This window comes from Perognathus longimembris, chromosome 6, assembly GCF_023159225.1.
Source record: "Perognathus longimembris pacificus isolate PPM17 chromosome 6, ASM2315922v1, whole genome shotgun sequence".
NCBI classification, from domain to species: domain Eukaryota; kingdom Metazoa; phylum Chordata; class Mammalia; order Rodentia; family Heteromyidae; genus Perognathus; species Perognathus longimembris.
This window is the reverse complement of record NC_063166.1, coordinates 48,386,096-48,406,987: the sequence shown is the minus strand read 5'-3', so window position 1 is coordinate 48,406,987 and position 20,892 is coordinate 48,386,096. Positions and strand designations below refer to the sequence as shown.

Genomic DNA, 20,892 nt, shown 5'->3' with positions numbered 1-20,892 from the left:
ATTCAAGCTAGCATGCACACACATGTGTGAGCACACACACACACACACACACACGGTAAGAAGGCAAAGACCATTGAGTACTATGTGCTAAATACCCTATCAAGTACCATGTATTCATGATTCTAGGGGTGTGATCCTGGCCTATAGCATCACCTGCCCTGAGCACCCATTCTCTACCTCACCACAGACTTGCTTAAGCTGAGTTTCTGGTGCATGGCACAATAATCCAAATCTTAGTGAACCTACTAGGTCAGGTGCACAGCACTCACCAGTGTCTTGCTACCTACCTCCCCAACCTTGGGGGGACATGAGGACTGTGATCATTCTGGAGCTGTGGGGGCTATAGTCCTCCTGGGTAAGGTTGAGTGGCTTGCTTAAAGACAGAGCTAGTTAGCACTGGGTGGGGCTCTTGGGCTGAGCTGTGCCAGAAAAGAATCTAACTTCTAGGCAATCTGTCTTGTTTTAACTTTAAACTGTGGCGAAGGACTGTGGAAGAAAGAAATGAATGGAGCTTGTTGATACAACGTCATTTTGCCCCAGCTCTGTTCTTGGCTTGATCTAGCCCCCAATTCAAGCAAGTTCTGTAAATAAATTTACAGAGAAAGGCACAAATACATGCGGCCTTGGGACAGATCCATTTAAGAACTAATGTTTTCAATCAGCACTGAGGATAGAAATAAATCCCACAAGTTGCTTAATGACGTTTGTAAACCAGTTAATACTCGTGTTTTATCTTCTTTAATCTCTCCAACGAAGCTGAAATGTGAAAAAAAAAAAACTCTATTTCAATGAAGTTTCAACTGTTGAGCCACTTTCAGGAGTCACAGAGGCAGCAAGTGTGAGTACCTGATAAATATCAATATTCTATAAAACCAATTTTTCTGCCGTGCAACTCTGACTTTCCTCTAAGTGCAAACATAAATAGAACATAAATGGCTCCTAAGTTTACTGTCAGCAGGAGTCAGGAGATCCCAAAAAAATGTAACCTGATATTTACCCTCATGGCCTTGCATTTAACCCCATGGGACAGATAGAAGCCCTTCTCAAGACTGGAGCTAGATGCTTCCCAGGAGCCCCTGGACTAAAACATTACGGGCAGGCCCCAGGCTTGCATGCACTGAGCTGGCTAGCAGAATCTTCTGCATTTAGACATTTATTATGTCTTGATTTAATTTCATTTCATAAAAATGTTTCTTTCCCTTACTAACTGCAGCATTATAGCAATAATTAAATGGGAAAAGGGTATTCAGAACCAGATTGTGAATTTTATAAATAGTACCAGCAAAGAAAATTGGGCAAATGAAAGGAAAACGGAGCTTCTTTACTGTACTGAAATCTACATGAACAGGAGTCCAGCAGAGCCAACAGCCATGCTCCTGGAACTGTATGCATGCCTTCAGTATTTATGGAACACATAGCACGTGTCAGGCCCTGCTCTGGGTGATCCACATACAGCAAGGGCAAATGGGGCTAGCCTCTGGGACCCTATATCTGTTTCAATGATTTGGGCTCTCACTTTGGAACAAGATACCATGCAATATTGGGGAAGAGAGCAGGGCAGTGGCAAGAACCCCACTACACTGGAGGTGATGTTGGTATTCATAATTCAGAAGGGGTATAGTGGGATCTGAACCACTAGGAAATTACTAAATGGAGAGACACAAGTATCTTTGGAAGACTTCCCACGGGTTTGGCTTGTGGTATGAGGAAGATGGAGGGTGCACAGGAAGATGGGGTACCAAGGACAGGAAAAAGATGCACAAAAGAGCAGGGCAGAGCTCAGGCTGGGCACCATCAGGTCTGTAGTGTCTATTAATGTGCAGCAGAGATACAGGGCAGGAGGCTAGACATGTGTGTGTGTGTGTGTGTGTGTGTGTGTGTGTGTGTGTGTGTGGTGGTAGGAAGAAGACTGGGGGAGAGCATGGATGTAAGAGGAAAGGGCTGAATGTTCATCACTGTCAGCTAGAAGGCCAGTGGGAGCACTGATGAGCAGCCTTGGGGACATTTAGGAAGGAACAGGCCCATGCAATGAGTACCAGACAGAGTGAGAGAGAACCCATCTGGCTCTAAGGACCTATGTTACTGGAAGCTGAGTAGTGAGTGCCACACAGGGGGCACCAGAAGGGCCCTTGGATGCTGATACACATCCATGAAAACTCCTCTACCTTTGCCCCAGTGATCTGTGTACTTTTATGTAAGTATGTTATACTACAGTCCTTTAAAAAATTAAATATTTGAGAAGAGAATTGTGACCTGTACTATATTTAGTTGTATATTTTGGAAAGTTTGCTAAGAACAGAAAGAGATGTGATGCTATGAAATATTTAATGAAGCAGCATCATTATTATTTGTTTGCTAGTTACTGATTTGGTTTTTATTTATGTGGTGCTATGGATTAAACCCATAGCTTCTGGCATGCTAGGTCCACTGAGCTGTAGTCTGACCTGTATATTTGTCTTAAGTAGGAAAGTTATGATTTGCCTGTGTGCGAGAGAAAGAAGGGAGTGGGGAGAAGTGGTCCAACAGAGAGAAACTGTAATGTTTCATATCAGGAGCTGTTGGAAGATTTCTGGAAAGATGATGTTGGACAGGACAGCAGGTGGGGACAGTGGGAGGGGCTTCCTTCCTTAGAGCCCTGGAGTTTATCACAAGCCACTGAAGAGTGGATGCATATGTGCCTGGCAAACAGGAGATTCCTCTTCCCACAGATCCTGGCTCCTGGGCAGGCTCTGATGAGGGAGAATTTGAGAAATAATGACATGCTGGAAGCTAGAGCCTGGGACCATGGAAGGCACAGGATGAGAACAGAACTGGAGGCACCAGTGGAGACCAGAGCATTCTTTCAGACCAATACTGTTTGTAGGCCCTGTGTTTTCTCTACCAGGACTGTAGGAGCAGGTGCAACCTCACAGGCAGAAGGGACTTCCTGAGGCTGCTCAATTGCCTAAAGAAAACCACATGCTGGGAGAAGCAGAGGCTCCAAGGCACAGAAAGAATAGTCCTTGGGATGGGCTTTGGAATCTGATTGAAATAGGAAGTAAAAGGGAGGGTGAGAGGGGAGGTAGGGTTGGAACAATAGAAAGCCCCTCATGTACCAAGCACCTGGCACATATGCAGCCTCACTCACTCCTTGCGGTGAATCAGATGAGGTAATGGACTGGAGGAAGTCAGATGGTTGGTCTCAGGATCCTGTCCTCCAGCTTCCTTGATCACCTTCTGGCTGGATTCGGTGATTACAGTGCTGAGACTGATTCCACCAGTGTTAGAAGAAACATTACAATTCTCCATTGAGAACTACCGAAGTCTATAATTCTTCCCTTTTGCTCCTAGTGAAATAACAGCCCTCACGTAGCTCTTAGGGGTATGTGTGTCCCATCTGACTCCCTCAGGACTGGATTATAGTAACCTAAGACCAAAGTATCCTTGATAATGATACATACCAGAGGTGCTTATTATTGCTCTGAACTTGATGGCCTCTAGCAGTGTGGAAATATAAGTCAAGTGCATGCTGTCACTCCTCCTTCTAAATAAAAGACTACAAATTCCACAAAGGTGGAGAGATTGGGGCATGAAAATCTGTCACCCAGATGCAATCTGGTAGAACATCCTGTCCCAAAGGGAAGTATTTTCCATGTCTCTTTACTATTTTTACCTTTAAGCCGATTCTTTGTGGACATTCTATAGGACTTTTATAGTGTTTGACCCTATATCCCTATATCTCAGAAAGAATCCAGTCTGGTTTGAACCTGCTCTCAACAATGCTCAGCAAATGGAGCCATGGCTCCTTGCATAACACTACATGATGCTACTTGTTGAGCTTGACTCTCATCCTTGTGAAAACTGATCCATGCAGCAGGGCGATAGGGATTTGCATGACATGCCACATCTTCTACTTTTTAAATATAAAATAAGAAGATGATTGTCCTTTGAAAAAAATCAAGATTGGTAAGACAAATTGAAGTTATCAGTGTGGGTAAAGGCTTCCCCTTCAAGTTTATGTGAAAGAAAAATGGAGGAAGTTAATTGTTTTGCCCTAAACAGGATCAAGATAGTATAAGAAGTACCTGATGTGCACAATAGCACCAACTTCCCACAATAGCCTGGGTAGTTAACTGGTATCAATTCTACCACCATTAGACAAGTGATAAAGTATACATTTGAATCCAAGTCTGTATCAATCAGAATATGTTCCATATCAAATCCTTTGTGTACTTGCATAGCCACTGTTCAGAATAAGATGGCAGCAGGTTTTATTTCTTCCTCAGGTAACCACTGAGAGAGAGAGAGAGAGAGAGAGAGAGAGAGAGAGAGAGAGAGAGAGAGAGAGAGAGGCAGTTTCTCTCAAGTGAGGCAGCTGATACCTAGAAAGGCTATTTCACTCCTTCAGGATCACAGAGCAGTTAGGTTGTCATAACTGGTAATGACATGGAAAGGTCTTGGGGAGCGCACACTTGGCTTCTTGTATAATCTAAACTAATCTCATTCATGCCCACTTTGTATTTGCAGTTTTATTCTGTTTGGTTTGGGTTCATTACCTATCCATGGAAAATTATTTTTATTAGATATTTTTATTAATCACCATGTATTCTTCCCACAATGACTCAGTTTTATGACTTCAAAAATCATGCTGTTATCCAACTGCTTGCGGAAGCAATAGCAAATCTTTTCTTTCCTTTCTTCATGTGAAACATTGATTGTTCTGGGTATGTTATATGTTACTCTGCATTTCTGTACGTTAGAGGAGAAAAAGGAAAAGAGAAGCTGAAAGAAAAACATCCAAAACATAGAAATTGGAGGGATTTTTTTCCTTCTTTCTACTTTGGTTGGTTGTTTTGCTAGCATTCTACCACTTGAGACATACCCCCAGCCCAGATTTGTTGTGGTTATTTTGGAAATGGAATCACTTGGACTTTTCTGCCTGGTCTACCCTTGAACCTCAGTCTGCCAGATCTCAGCCTTCTGAATAGGTAGGATTACAGATATGAACCATCTAGCTGAAATATTATGACTTCTTTTTCTGTGGTCTGGGTATCTAACCCAAGGCTTTGCCCATCCTAGGCAAGTTTTGAACCACTGGGCTATATCTTCAGTCCTGTTCATTGATTTTAATACTATTTATGTGAAAGGGATTTTAAATATTTCTTAGTGTGAAAACATATAATAGTACACAACTTAACTTAGCATAACTTAAGAAATTATTTTACATAAAACACCAAGTAACCATGACCAGAGTTAAGTAGAATATTCCAGAATTCTCGGAGTAGAATAAACCCTGAAGTCATCAAATAAAGGCCATAAAGACTTCCACAGAGTCATCAACTACCTTCCATATCTTTATTGTTTTGCCACCGAAGTTTGTGTCTGTAAATCTTTATTTTTATCTTTTCTTCTCCCACCAGTAAAAGCCCTAAGGAATATCAGTGCCTCTCAGGGGAAATCTCTAACATTGCACTGCTAACCTAGGACCTTTAGAGACCTTGTTGTAGAATCCTGGATGGATTCTGGATTTTTTTTATGTGCAAATGAAAAAAATTATGTTTTTCTTTCATCTATTCCTATGTAAGGTAGGTTGATTCAACCTTGCACTCATGGAATAAACTCTAATTGGCATAAACTTTTATGTGCTGACAATTTGTGTCCTTCTTCTTTGCTTAGGATCTCTGTAACTGTTCAGGAGAGAGATTGGTACATGATCCTTTATGGTAATTTCTTCACTATGTTTGGATATCAATGTTGGGCCAACATGAAGAGTTCTCTTTTCTACTTTTCTCTAAAGTTTGGTTTAAAACTGCTCCTCTGGTAGAGCTGTCTGTACCAGGAGGTTTGTTCCCAGGAAGGAGCTTTGTTCCTTCACCCTGGCTCCAAATAATGATTTAATTTCTTTGATAATGAGAAATCTAATTAGATTTTTCTATTCCTTCTCAAATCATTTCTGACAAGTTGTGTTTTTCTAGTTTTGTCAGTTTTCATCCAGATCATCAACTTCATTAATCTTTTCTTGGGGCTGTTTTCTCTTCTTTTTTGGATATAGATAGATAAGTGGGTGGGTAGTTAGAAAGACAGTGTTGTTATTATTTTATTTTGTCAGTATTTGTATAAATCTACATATTATACTTGCTTTGATCTTCCCTCATTCCTCTCTGAATCTTTGATTATTTACCTGGTAATCCTCTTCTGCTTAAAGAACAGCCTTCTTACTTATTGTCAAAGTGATGTACAGAGAGGTTACAGTTTCATATGTTAGGCATTGGATACATTTCTTAGTATGGACTATCTGGTGGTAAATCTCCTCAGCTTTGTGGCTTTGGAAATGCCTTTGTGTCAGCTTTTAGAACTGCAGGTGATCCCAGTGTGGGATTCTCCCTATATAGTCTCCCTTATAGGGAATAATTAGCACAGGTTTAGGCAAGTCACAGCAGAGGATCACAGGAGCCCAATAGCTATACCCTTATGAACACATAAGATAATGCTAAGTGAAATGAACTCCATGTTATGGAAATGATTGTTATATCACAGTTGTAAATACTTTCAACGTGCCATATGTAACTGTAGCCTCTATTATTGATGATATTCCTGTATCACCTTCCTGTGGTTGTTCCTTGACCATTCTTTATTCAATATGTCTCAAGGTCTGCCAAGCCCATTCACTGAATCAGAGCATTGGGTTTATCTACCCATTTTAGTATTTCTAAAAGTTTCTAAGTTTCTTCTTCTTCAGATCATCTACAATCCTTTTCCAATTATCTGCCAAGGTGTGTTTTTGTTTCTTGGATATAGTAAGCAGAGATGTTTCATAATCTAAGGCTGAATTATATCTGGAAGCCCTTGAATTTGCTTTTCTCTCTCCCTTTTTTCACTGCCTATTTTCTTAGACAGTCTCAATTTTACGCTAGTCATTATTTTTTGAGAAAATGCTCATGCTGATGTTTTCAAGATTACAGTACTGACAACCTTCAAATAGGCTCTTTGTTTTGCTCTTCTAGGACCTGTAGTACAACTTGAGGATCACCTTATTTCACACTCAAGTTCAGAGTTTGATTCAAAGCCAGGCTGCAATCACTTTTTCTCTGTGTCTTAACTCTTTCATCCAATGGCAGGGGCCAGTAAGATCTCCCTCTTAGGTGGGATTCACACCCAAATTTGTATCTAACTGCCCCGCAAAACTTTCTCTCATTTTCATCTCTTATGGGTCAGAAAACATCAGGCAAACATATCCACATCCACATGTGCCAGGCTCACTCTTCCAGATTCTTATCCTCTCCTGAGTCTTGACTCAGTATTCCCTGATCTTATTTCTGTGATGCTTGCTAAAATATTCAATATCCCTTCAAGGCTTTTGGGTGTCTCTTCAGAAAGGCTACCAATCTGGCATCATCAAGCAGCATTCCTATGTTCTCAATTATTTAGACAAGGAAGATATTCCCCTTAAAACAGTAGTATTTTAATATAGAATATTGAAGTCATGGTTGAAGGATTTCGATGATCTATTGCTTGAATTCCCATTTCTTCTGGTGCTAATTGAAATGTGTACTGGATCTTTATCCCACAGGAGTGGCCAAGTGTGATACCTCTAAGGCTAACAAAGTGTGAGGAAAGGGAGGGGGAAAATCACATGTGCTCTGCATTCAAAAGCAGAGACAAGTAACAAACCTCATTTCAAGAATACAAAGGACCACTGGACTTGGGGCACTTGGAAAGTACTTGCTAGATGCTGGTGGCATGTGTGTCTGATGCAGAAGTCTGTATGGCCCTCTGTAAAGAAGAAACACATGGCTCCTGAGTATAGTTTCACCTAAAGGTGTTTACACAGAAATGGGTGGAGCTATGGCTAAAAGTCAATCAAGTCACCCAACACTGTGCGTGCATGCCTGACTCAGAGTTGTGGACAACTAATACCAAGGCTGCTGGGGCTTCTGGGAAGGGAACAGTTGCCCTTAGTCTTGCTTTCAGTTGTAAGTTGAAGCTGTTCCCAAGAGGTGTGAGATCTTCCTGGCTCATTTCTGCATCTTAGGTAGAAACAACGAAGGTGGGGTGACCTGAATGTGCTCTGCCTCAAGGAGGAAGTAAATCACACTGGTCCAAATTTTCTGTGGCAGAAGAGAGAAGAGTAACCTGGAACTAGGAAGACAGGATAGAGCCAGAGAGCCTGTGAGTCTGTCAGTACACAGGATATAACCATACTGGAAGTAGAACATCAGACAGTAAGGTACAGAAATTACATGTCCCAAAGTTGACTTAACCTTAGACCAAAATACCTTTATCATGAAGGAATGAGCAGACATCTTCATCAAGTACTTGTGGGGTCACTATGTATGTCTGCTGACACCCTGAAGTTCTCTGATTGACACGATAATTGACCTGGAATTTCCAAAAATTCTGAAGCAAAATGCTCTGGGTGTTTTCTATCATCTGTTCATCTTTCTCAGCCCTTTTCTCACTTAACAAACCACCATTTTCAGGCTGAGTGCTACAGACTTAGGCTGTAATCCTAGCTACTCAGGAGGCCTAGATCTGGGGGTCATAGTTCAAAGCCAGCATGGGTAGAAAAGTTCATGATAATCTTGTCTCCAATTAACCAGCAAAAAGCCAGAAGTGAATGTGTGACTCCAGTAGTAGAACACCACCCTTGAGCAGTAGAGCCAATCAAAGTAAAAGGTAAGAAAAAAAAAAAAGTACAGAATCCTGAATTCAAGCCCTAGTACCAGCCTCCTCCCCCAAGAAATGTTTTCACTTCTCCCTCCTTAAATCTTGTCACAAAGCCTGTAGAAATCTCCATTATTCTTTGTGGAGTTATTTTACATGCTTTAATACAGAAAATACATAAAACTAGGGCCTGGTATATTCTTCTACTAGGCGAAGTTTGTAATCATCAACAAATTTTGGGGCAATGTTCGATGTAAATTTTGGGACAATGTCTTATACACTCCTATCATTCCACTCTTCTGTCCTCAAGCTTATTATTGTGGATTGTCCCCAAACGTATAGTAAATTGAATGCACTGAGATAAATGCATGCTAGACAATGGCTCTGCATCAGGTCATATTTTCTCTTGAGAGTAACAGCTCATGGAAGGGAACAGGCCAGTAGGTGGAAGGCATCTGCTGGCTTGGTCAAGGAGGAAAAACCAGACATCCCAGCCCAGAGAGGTATGACGAAGCAACACATAGGAAACTGAGACAAACAAGGGAGGAACTTGCTCCCAACGGTCAGTGTTGGCAGGAAGGACTCAGAACCCCTCAGCCTTCCAAGGTGAATGACATAAGTAAAGGTGACTGTAAGAGAATTATTAGGGTGGAAAGACACAGCCAGACACAAGTACAGCTTTGGCTCTGCAGGCAAGCAGGTTAAAAACATCCCCAGAGGGACAGCAGTAATATATCAGATGGACATATTCTACCTTCTATTGGGGAAATGACATCTCTTTCCCTCCGTTCTCTCTTTCTCTACCTCTCTCTGTCTCTGCCCTTCTTCCTTTCTCTTTCTCCCCCTCTACTCCATGTCTATCTTTGTCTCTATATACATATTTAATATGGTGATTGTAGCTTCTGAGAGCTGTTTTCCAACTCCTGGGCTTAAACAATCCCACATAAATATTAATGATCTGATGCAGCCAAGACAAATCAGATTTGGAATCTATTTTCTTCCTGTGGAATCAATGCTGTAGTTAAGTCACTGATTTTAACTTGTTTGGGTGAACAAATGAACAAATGAATCCTGTCTGTTTTGTACCCTGCAGCATCTTGGATGAATTTTTTCTGTTATAGGTGATGTCTATCTTGGTAATTAGCATCTGGGTTTGGTGATTACTTGGCTGTAGCAGAGAAAGCACACATGTTGCTTGTCCAAGGTATTCTGTGCTCTGCCAGCTTATTTTCAGTCCAGCCTGGAAATCACAGTATATCACTTGGTACATTCTTTTGTTGGGACATGTAACATGTAACTCACCTCTAAGAATTTTTAGTGTATGATCATTTTTTTTTTTGGCCAGTCCTGGGGCTTGGACTCAGGGCCTGAGCCCTGTCCCTGGCTTCTTTTTGCTCAAGGCTAGCACTCTACCACTTGGGCCACAGCACCACTTCTGGCCGTTTTTTGTATATGTGGTGCTGGGGAATCGAACCCAGGGCTTCACGTATTGGAGGCAAGCACTCTAGCCACTAGGCCATATCCCCAGCCTGTATCATCATTTTTTGTAAGTGATGTTGTTGAAACTATTAATCAGGGTATACTTTCAAAAAACAGAATTGTTTGCATGTTTCTTTGGCATCTCTTTGAAGATGGAGGCACTTAGCAGGAGTCCTGTGATACCATGAAGGTTCAATGATGGGAGAGGGGGCCTTGGCTATCCATGGTCATTTCTATGAATGCTATGTTTATTTAGCCTGACCAAAGCTTGGAATACACTTTGAACCAGGACTTCTCTGATTGGTCACAGAGGCACCAAAATATTGCCACACCTAGACAGCCAAGTCTTAGGGCTCAATATGTACCAGGAGATGATTGTAGTGCTGGGGTCAGTGGACAGCCCTACCTGCTGGACTGAAGTGGCCAAGGGGAATGACCCATTTTGCCTCAATCAACAAACATAAGTAGCCGATTCTGGGAAAGTTTTCCTCATTGCATTCTAATAAGTGTGTCAGAGATAATAAGCTCAGTGAAGATTTTGTCATGAAACTGCAGTCTTAATTTTCATTGACTTACCAATATTTTCTCAGACATTTAAACCCACCACCAGTAATGTAGAAACTGAATGCTAAGTTGTCAATACTGTCTTCCACATAAGACCTTGAGAGTGATAATTCATCTCCCACTGAAGGATCCACTTAAAACAAAAAGTTTTCACTAGGCGTTGGAAGTTTAGGATCCTCCAACTGGGATTGTAAACTCTGAAAAAGGCAATTGTGAAGCAACAGAATAAGTGGAGGAATTTACATACACCAATCACAGAGGAGCCACTAATTAAAGAGCTGCAGGAACCACCCTCCTTGGTGGTAAGGGTAAGTAACCAGTAGATATCTCTCAGATGGACTGGGAAGTGGTTCAGGGGGTAAACACGCTGTCAGTGACTATGACACCAGTCCCATTCTCTTCACCAGTCACAGTTCTTAAATAAAAGCTCCTGTTAGAAGCTGTTCCATAGTGATCAGACTTTCACATCACTCGGTGAGACGTGCCTCCCTCAAACCTGTCTGATGTTGGCACATTACACATCTGACATGAAAAAAGAAAAAAAAAGTAAATTAAAAGAATGAAAAAGAAAAATCTGGGATTTGATAATATTCAGAAATACACCATAAATACTGCTTTCCAGGGTGGGTAGTAATTTCTGCCTTGGATGACTTATTTGTGGGCAGGCCAACCACAAGTTCACCAAGTCTAGAGACAGATGAGTCACTGACTGACACATCAGTATGGATTCCAAGGTAAGGAAGGCCATTAGCTCTAAAATTTTGATTTGATATCAGTGGGAGGAAGTCATGTCTCAAAGGCCCCCTACTGGCTGCCTACCCATCAGACAAGATGCACATATGCTTTTTACAGGTTCTATCTGCACCTCCATCATGAGAAAAAAAAAAAAAAACTGGCACAGCAGGTCAGAATCTAGGCTTCAGGACTCTGGAAGAGAGAATTTTGGGAAAGCCCCTTCTTTCTTTCCTCCTTGAGCATTCTGGCACTTTGAGAGTTAAATGACTCCAAGACCCAGAGCTGAAAAAAAAAAAAAAACAATAACAACAACAAAACAATCTTGAGGCTGAGTATACTGGCTGGCTCACTCCTGTAATTCCAGCTACTTTAGATGGGAAGGAATGTCTGAGCATGGTTCCCAGAAAAAAAATGTGACACCCATTCTAAAAAATAACTAAAGCAAAAAGGGCTTGGGCATGGCTCAAGTGGTAGAGTGCCTGCTTTGTGCTGTCTTGTGCTGCTTTGTGTTTATGAGGCTCTGAATTCAAACTTGGGGCATTTGCTGTGACCCAAGAGCACAGACTCCTCAATTTCACTTTTGTCCTGTCCCTAGCATAAAGCACTCTTTTCTTAACACACCTAGATTTCATATAAACAACAAAGGCTCTTAAGCTACAACTACAGAGTATATGTTAGTGTCTGTGAACATCGGTCTCTACTGCTCTCCACACACAGGCAGAAGTGGAGAGGAGAGTAGCCCTGCGGTACTCAGCCTATGAGCTTGTAAATGAAGAGAGTGGGGATCCATGTCTCAAAATTAATTCATAAATCAACGATGAAGCAATGAGACTACAGACTGCTCAGAGAACTTAGAAGTATCAAACTATATAAGCTGAGTGTCTTTTAGAACTGGCTGTGCCCTGTCCAGTTAGACAGGAGAAGTTTGTGACTATTAAATCAGCTGCTCCCAGGACCAGTGACCACCCTAACCAATAGATGCAGTACATCCCCCAAATCATTTTGGTTCTGGTTTCCAGAAGGTTTCATGACTTGGGACCACATCAGCATTCATCTCTCAGTTTCCCCTGAAAGGTCCAACCTCCACACCTACAATATCGCCCCTTAGGGGTACACTGTACTCAAATTGGTTCTGTAGTCTTCAGGCACACCTGAAATGTTGGTTTTCCCATGACCGCCCATTCTCTCATTATCTGTAATCCTCCAGCCTCTGGCTGCCTTGCTACTCAACCATTAGCAACCTCTGCCACCCCTCCTCTTTCCCACCACTTTTCACCACACAGATGAGGTCTCTGGTATCCAGAGGGGGTAAAATGAGGTTAAAAATCAAAGCAAATTCTAGTTCATTTGGAAATGCTACTGCAATGAGAATAGCAGAGAATTGCAATGCTAAGATGCTATGTGGACATCTCCAAAAAACATTGAGGCAAGGGGAAGCTTTTAAGGCAAAACTGGGAAGATTACATCGGCTATTGTGAAGTGATGAACAATGTCAGTGGCTATGATGATAATAAGTGATTCCGTCAGATGCTTGGCAGATGTCCTTGTAGAAGTATTTTTATATTAGGTGATGGAGGCTTTGTGACAGCTTGTGTTTGACAATCCTTGGTAAGAACCTTCCCTTCATCATCTCCTGGGTTTGGTTATTTCCATCTTAATTCTGACAACTTGTATTTCTTTTCTTGGTTACCAGGAAAGCCACAAAGCCTTCCAACCTGTTTTGGACTGGTGTACGGGTTCAGAGAACTCCCAAGAACACATTCACAAGACTCAGTGGTAGTCCCAGGAATTGTAAATGGGCAGATATGGGAATCTGCCCCCACCCCATTTTTCCACAGATTGTCCTAAACTGACACTGGTGGGTGTAGGAAACAAAGTACTTTGGGATCCTTATTGCAAGCATAACTTGAAAACCATATTCTGCATTCCTCAGATAGTATGGCCACCTCAGTGTGAGCATATAATGTGCTTTGTGTTCCTTTGGAAATGCCATCAGTTTGAAAAAGGAAATGGATCATCTAAGTGACAAATCTTTGTTCTAGAGCCCCCTGTGTGGACAGGGTGTTTCAGGATCATTCAGCCATGGGTGCTCAAAAGCATATTTATGCATGGAGCACCACACAGGAGGGAGCCAAGCTAATCATCCAGACCACGGGTCCTGTCTCCATCTCTGATTCCACCACAGGGTCCCTGAATCACGCATACCTCCCACAAAAGAAGCTCAGATTTATGCAGTGCCTGATTTCCCAGCCCTTTAAGCTGGCTTTTAGGTAATTGGAAATGGATCTCATAAGTAACTTGCACAGCAGGGACTCCATCTATTATACATGGATGCTGAATGATGAGAAAGGGAATTGCCCAAATTCAGCTGATGAGCTGATGAGCTGAGAAAGGCAGAGACTTTGGGAAGTCCCTTGACCAACTCCCTCAGAGCTGGCCTTGTAGATTTGCTCAGTTACATGTAGGTGTCCCCAGGGAAAAGGTGACGTACTGAAAGGATGGAGTGAGGCTGCCTTAGGTATCTTTGCCTCTAGAGAAGGCTTCTATCTTCCTTGAGGTTTCTCTGTCCATTGCAATTACAGGAAATGGGTCTAAAGGGCATCTTCTTCCATCACAGTGGCTTTTCTGTCCTGAGTTGCCTCCCAGGCACTGTTGCCTGAAGTCTGTTCTTAACAGTTGACACTGGTGAAGCTCATGATTGAGCTCCCATGGAACTGATCCTGGCCCACAAACATGACTCCAAACCACTGGCCTTGTCATCCCTGTCCCTCTCTCTGGTCCCTGTGCACCACTCTAGTCCTTATGACTGACCTCTTTTCAGAGCCATTAAATTACTGTTCCAGCTCATGTCTTTGTTGTAGCATCCCCCTACTTTCTAAAATGTTTCCCAAAGTCCCCAAGTTAATATTCCTAGGGCAAAGCAACTTCTATAACACTAGACCACAGACACCAGCAGCTCCTGATGATACATAGAGCAGACTCTGGGGACCTCTAGCCAGGAATTCCTCAGCCTACAGCTCAACCCACCTGCTCCTGAGTGCAGGGGAGGCCACATTCTGCATCCCATTCCCCTGTCATCAGTGCTTCTGGTGTGCTTTCGTCCCTCCTCTTATCTCACCCTATAGCTTTTGCCACCTCTCCAAGAGGCTCTCTCTGCCTCTACTGCAGGTTCCCCTACCTGCAAGCTGCTTCTTCTTCCTCTGGAATCTGTGTTGGGTGCTCCCCCAACACCTCTCTCTGAAATTTAGTCTGTGTTAGTCACCTTTCTATTACTGCAATGAAATACATGAGATAACTAACTTAAAAAGAGAAAGGGGTTGTTTTGCTCATATTTGTGGCGATTTTAGTCCATGATCTATTGGCATGTTGTTTTGTGGTCTGTGGTGTCTTATAACAAGACCATTCACCCCTGTCCAGGATGTAGAAGAAAGAGGGAGAGGAATGGTCCAGAGTCCCCTGTTCCCACAATACAATCCCAGTGACCCAAATACCACCCACTAGCCCCCACCTCTTAAAAGCTCTGACACCTTCCAGGAACATCACTGGCTGAGAACCAAGCCTTTATCACATGGGCACCACAGCACAGGCCTCACTTGACTTGGTGTTACCCATCAAGGGAGTCTAGTCCCATTGTTCCATTTCCTCCCATGGTGCCAGTCTCACACTCAGGTTGGGCACATCTCTCAGTTCAGAAATCACAGGGACTCTGGCCAGACTCAACTTTCTGCCAAGTTCAGACATGATCCCTAAGAAACATCTGTAATTTTGGTATTCCAAAATAAAATATAGGAACACATAAAGTCCATGTGCTGCCTTGTAATTGCACGTATTTTGTATGAATGTGTTATATTGGGGCTTGAACTCAGGTCTCATCCTCACACTTTGCAATCTACCACTGAACCACAATTCCCCTTCCATCTTTTTGCTGATTCATTGGAGATTAGAGTATGATAGACTTTTCTGCCTGGGCTAGCTTTGAACCATGATCCCTGAGTAGCTAGGACTACAGGCATGGTCACAAGTACCCAGTTGTAATTGCACAGCTTACTGGCAGTGTTTTGTGCTCATCCCGTACTATTACATAACCGAAATTGGTGATAAGCACTTCATCACAATCACAAGAAAAATGCCTCCCTGGTCAATATGGCATTATCTTACCTACTGAATCCTGCCAGTTCTCACTTGGTTAAATACAGACAATCAATTCTCCTTTTTTTTTTTTTTTTTTGCAGAAGAGCCTTTCATGAGAGCAGTTGGTTGTTTCTTAAATCTCTTGTTATTCCTCATCACTATATTAGGGGCATAGAGGCCACAAATGAGTCTATATGTTTTATTAGAGTGGTCCTCTCCCCAAATTATTCCTCTTCTTTATTAGAGGGCAACAATCTGACCCTAATTAAAGGGGAAGATGGTGGCTTTAATTTTCAAGCAGGACTTTTCAGAGCCACTACAGAAATCCTGTGTCCAATGGGAATATGATAATGGTCTTGGTCCCACATAAACATCCTGATGCCCCTACATTAAAGTAAGAGAAAAAAGATGGATCTGTCATTATTCATGGTATGGGTGTCCCAAGCCATACAACTAATGATGAGCTCCGGCAGCAGAGCTTAAAATCAGATCTTGGCACAACCTTCGATTAACCTGCAGGAGGATTAATTTTATTTCTCAGCCACTTAGTAGAACTGGAAAACTAAGGGATAATGGCTTAAAGCAGAGTCTCCCTTAGATATGTTTCTAAATATACTTTAACTCAGAAATGTTCCCCCTCAAATCCAGCATAGAATTGTAATAATAATCCATCTACAAAAAAATGTGCATGGCTTCAGGTCTTGGTAGTTCACAAACAAATTCTAAGAGTCAAGATCTCAGGGTTCCTAGACATGCCACCACCACACCACCATCACCCCATCACTATTACTCAGGGCCAAGGATATGTCATTCAAAGGGTGATATCTTGGGGATGTGGTATATCGTTGATCCTCCATCTTAGCCACAGTGCCTTGTATTCTGAGCATTTAAAGGTGCCAGGCAGCATACTAAACACATCACAAGCTGTACTGAACAATTCTCCACAGTTCTAAGATAAGACAGGGAGGAATGCTTTACAAATGAAGAAACTGAGTCTCAGGGAGATGACCCATGGCCACAGAGGGGTAAGGACATGACATAAAACCAGGCAGGAGACTTGGCTACAGAACAGTCTCAACACCTGACTAAGCAGCCTTCCTTCAAAGCCAGCTAGAAGATACAGTCCTTCTTACTCAGGTATATTACTTGGGGGCTAGGATTGTGGATCCCACTCTGGTGATATCTACTCCCAAACAGGAGAGCCTGGGCTGGTTTCTCAGTTCTCTGAGCTCCAAAACCCAAAAACACATGACAAAGTGTGGAAAGAATGGCATAGCCATCAGTCCCTATGGGCCCTGGATAAGAGCAAGTGAACTTGATCTGTAAGGAAACCATCTCTACATATCCACACAACCTCATTTCCCTCTCCTGGTCTGTGTCTTTGAGCACACTTGCATCTTACAGGCTCAGAAATCTTTCTGGCACTATAGTCAGCTTCCTATGGCACAGAGTAGTTCAGTAGCCCTCAACAGAGAATCCTAAGTCTGTGATGACTTGCCTTTAGCTAATTCATGGCACCTAGCTTACGCTCTTCCCTGTGTGTGGCCACACCATTATTCCATAGCTTCTTTCTCTATTCTGCTTGGGAGCCTCCATACGGAGCTCATCCCTTCACACTAGCCCTGACCTTGGGCCTGGAGCTCCTACGCACACCACACAGAGCCACCTCCTTGTGAGACCTCCTCAAGCCCATCAAGGCTAAGGCATTTCATCTCCTTGCTATGCTCCTGAAAAATGGGAACAGCTATTCTCTGGTTACAGTTTGAATAGTGGAGTCCCCACAGAAAGGGAAGGAAGGAAAGGAGGGAGAGAAGGAAGAAAGGAAAGGAAAGAGGAAGGGAATAAGGAAAGGAAGAAGGGAGGGAGGGTGAGAGAAAGAGAGAAGGAAGGAAGGAATGAAAGATGGAAGGAAGGAAAGAAGAAAGAGTAGAAAATATGTGTGTGTTACTTCCATGGGAAAAATGAGCTATTATTCAGTGTCAGCACATAATACTTTTGGAACTTGTCAAGACATAAATATGATTCAAGTACAAATAATTGGCAAACTTCTATCAAAGAAAACTCCAGTTTTATCTATTTAAATAAGCAGAATGTCATTTGAATATTTATCATGCACAAATTAATGTGATCGGCAGGTTGAATGGAGGAATGAAATGAACCAGCTTTAACAATACCTTGTAGTTTGGACCATGTATGAGGAAAACAATTCTACAGCAATCAGAATTGCCACCTATATGTAATGCAGCATTGTTGCTTCCAAGCACTTCTATTGCCTTACAATTAACTAGTTTACATTTCAAAGTAATGTTTTTCTGTTTTCTATATTAATCAATGAAAGCTAAGAGTTGGAATTAGTAACTGATTTCTGCATGTATATCAAAATCCCTAAAGTCATCTGACCCTACGTAGTTTAGACATGCTGGAATTTGAAGCTCCACAGCTTACCTTACAGGTAATTTGTCCACACAGCTTTTTCTTCTTCATCATGATTGCTTCTACTGTATGCTTCCCTTTCCAGCTTCTTATACCCAAAAACTCATCTGAAATGAACCCATCAAGAGCCTCCTCCATTCTTACAGAAGATAGACTCCAAGAGACAGAGATGACCATTGCCCTCCTGAAATCCCCAGATGTGGTGAACTGCCACCTGGACTCACCCCAAAGTTCCTCCCCATCCCTCTCAGCAGTTTCTATTACCCTTTCAACACTAAGGTTGAACAGATGTAAGAGGCCACCTCTCTCTAATTGTTTGACAACTATGTGGGGGCAGTAGAGTTTGATGGGGGTGTGGAAGCATAAGAACCCCATGTTGTACCCACCTTGTCCTCCCCATGAGCCCAATGTTGGGCAGCTTTCTTCCTGCTCCAGATCCCACTGCTGCCCTAGGTTCTGTCCAAGTAGCTTCTCGCCCAGCTCATTTGCAGAGGAAACTTGGGTCCTCAGTTTACCCCTACTGTTGTCCCTGAAACAGGTACCCAAATTCTGCGTCATTGTGCACAGACTTTGCTATTTCACCCCCTTCTCCAGGGACCTGAACATTCCCACTTCCATTCCATGAAAGGAGGTTCTAGGACCCCCAAGGGGTCCTTAAGGGTCATTTATACCATGGAAGAGTGGGCTTCGATGAGAAATGAGTCCTATCATTCTTTTGAACAGCCTCTAACTGAGCTTTAGCCTTTCATCCAAGTCTAAATCTAGAGAGCAAACCACAGAATCTGTGAGTTTTTGTAGCCAGTGGAAATCACAGATGTCTTCATATAGCATGTCAGATGTTTATAGGGTCTTAAGATTTCTTCTATTTATGCCCATCATTAAGAAACACAATCTTCCATGCTGTCACTCAATACACTTAAAAATATTGATCTATTAATATGTCTCCATTTGGATATTCAGTATTCTCAGAGCTTTATTTAAATAGACTGGTTCCTATTTTAAGCCTCCATATTGTATTTTGGACATTCAAAAACATTCTTCTGGTACTGAGGGAGTAGCATTCTTCCAGGGCAGAGTGCATGCCTCCTGTGCACAAGGCCCTGGGTTTGAACCTCAACACTGACTGAAAAACACTAATAGCAATTAAAGTTAAAATAAATTAAAAAATGACTCTGAGATAGGCCCAGGGCACTAAAAAAGAGAGAGCTTATGTGAGGTGTTGTGACGTACCTGTCAATCCTGCTAGCACCTCCTTCCTACCCAGATCAGTCCCTCCTCTCTTGATTTCTACCTGGTCTTTTTGTTGGAAATCCTCTTCTCCATCTACACTCTACCAGTTCCACCTTTGGCTGGAGCTGGAGTGCAGATGTGAGCCCAGAAACAAACTAAAGCTCCTGATTCAGACAGGACTATTTATGGTCACAGTGCAAGTGTATGCTTCACTTTCTGTCTTGCTGGCATGCAGCCAGGGACTGTCCTACATTTTCAGAACCTCAGGGCCCAGGTTTTGGTGTTCAGCAGTAGTGTTTGAGTTTACTTGTGGGGACTAGTAACTACCTCTGGGGAAATCACTGTGCAGGACAGGGTGCAGGATAGCTAGGCAGAGGATTGATAGCAGCCAGCTAGAGCCTGTAGGAGAAAAACACTTCATAGCATTCCCATGGGCTGTCACCATCCCCTGCTGCTTCTCTGAAAAGTATATAGTTCAGAAATCTTAACTGAGCACTACAATGTGCCAGCTCCATTGCAGGTACTGGACACACAACAGAGAATAGCACAAAGGCCCTATCCTTATAGGAATTTAAACATGTAATGTCTAATACAAGAAAGCCACAGTTCTAGAGAGAACAAACCCACCCATCCTGGAGCATCTTTTTACACCATCCATCCTAGGGCATCTCTGGTGGGCTTGAGGGACACCCTAGGACCGGTCAACCTTCAGCATGTTTAGGAGTCAGAACTCCAGGCCTGTTCCAAGGCAATTTATTTCCCAAGGGGTGCATGCACCATGGGGTTCAGCCCGCCCCTCCTGCTCTTGTCAAGAACTCCCACAGACTACCTTTTTCTTGTCTGTTACTCTGCCAGCCCACAAAACCCCTGAGGAGAAAAAGACACCATCCCAACATCCGTTTCATTACCTTTGTATTTTACTCTCATTGAATCTGGAAAAAGATGGTTCTGTATTAAAGTGCTTCTTCCCACCATGCGTAATGCTAATGCCATCTGCATAATAATGCTAATGGAATATTTTACACACTGAAAATAGCCACAGTGACCTTTCCTTCTTTCTGGAACAGTCACTTGGTTTTTTTCTCTTTCTCCTTCCCTTTGCGTGTGTGTGTGTGTGTGTGTGTGTGTGTGTGTGTGCGCACGCATGCGCTTCAGATAGCAAATTTATGTAACTAAGTGTCCAGAGCATCTTCCATTAGCTGTTTCCTTAACTGGATCAACAACAAAACAAGAGTCCACAAACAATATAAAGGAAACCAAAATGCAATTGCTTTCTGCCAGCTATAGCCTTTGCAGGTGGAATTCTGACATCCTTCAATGCGGAGATTGGGATCTTAGGGAACAGTTGTGAGATGCTGTTCACCCCTAGACCTGGATGGCAGTAGTGGGGTGCTTTCATTCAAAGCCTCCTGTGATTTTGAACTGCTAGAAGGGTTGGAAGGGAGGTTGTGCTCTTGGATTCATTATGCTTTAGTAATTAAGAGACGAGAAAGTCAGTGTGAAGTGAAGCCTGGAAGTTTATTTCAGCAGAACTTGACCCAGGGATCCTGTACTATAAGTTTGAAAGAAAGATCTGGCTTGGGCTGGGCCACGTGTCGTGTGGCCCTGGCAGACTTTACTGCACCCCCAGAGTCATGCATGACCCGGGCCATTCTGCCTTTTAGACTGTCGCTGTTG

At 42.6% G+C, this 20,892-nt stretch overlaps 1 protein-coding gene across 1 annotated transcript in view; it reads left to right on the top strand.

The window, feature by feature from the left end:
* The window catches only part of Syndig1 (synapse differentiation inducing 1), a 103,425-nt gene extending 82,825 nt beyond the window's left edge, over positions 1-20,600 (top strand). Inside the window, exons 4-7 of the mRNA XM_048349358.1 lie at positions 1,214-1,384; positions 1,528-1,615; positions 18,071-18,275; positions 20,497-20,600. Of these exons, the coding sequence (XP_048205315.1) occupies positions 1,214-1,384; positions 1,528-1,615; positions 18,071-18,275; positions 20,497-20,600 (568 nt within the window). The remainder of the gene's footprint in view (positions 1-1,213; positions 1,385-1,527; positions 1,616-18,070; positions 18,276-20,496) is intronic.
* The last annotated feature ends 292 nt before the right edge of the window (positions 20,601-20,892 follow it).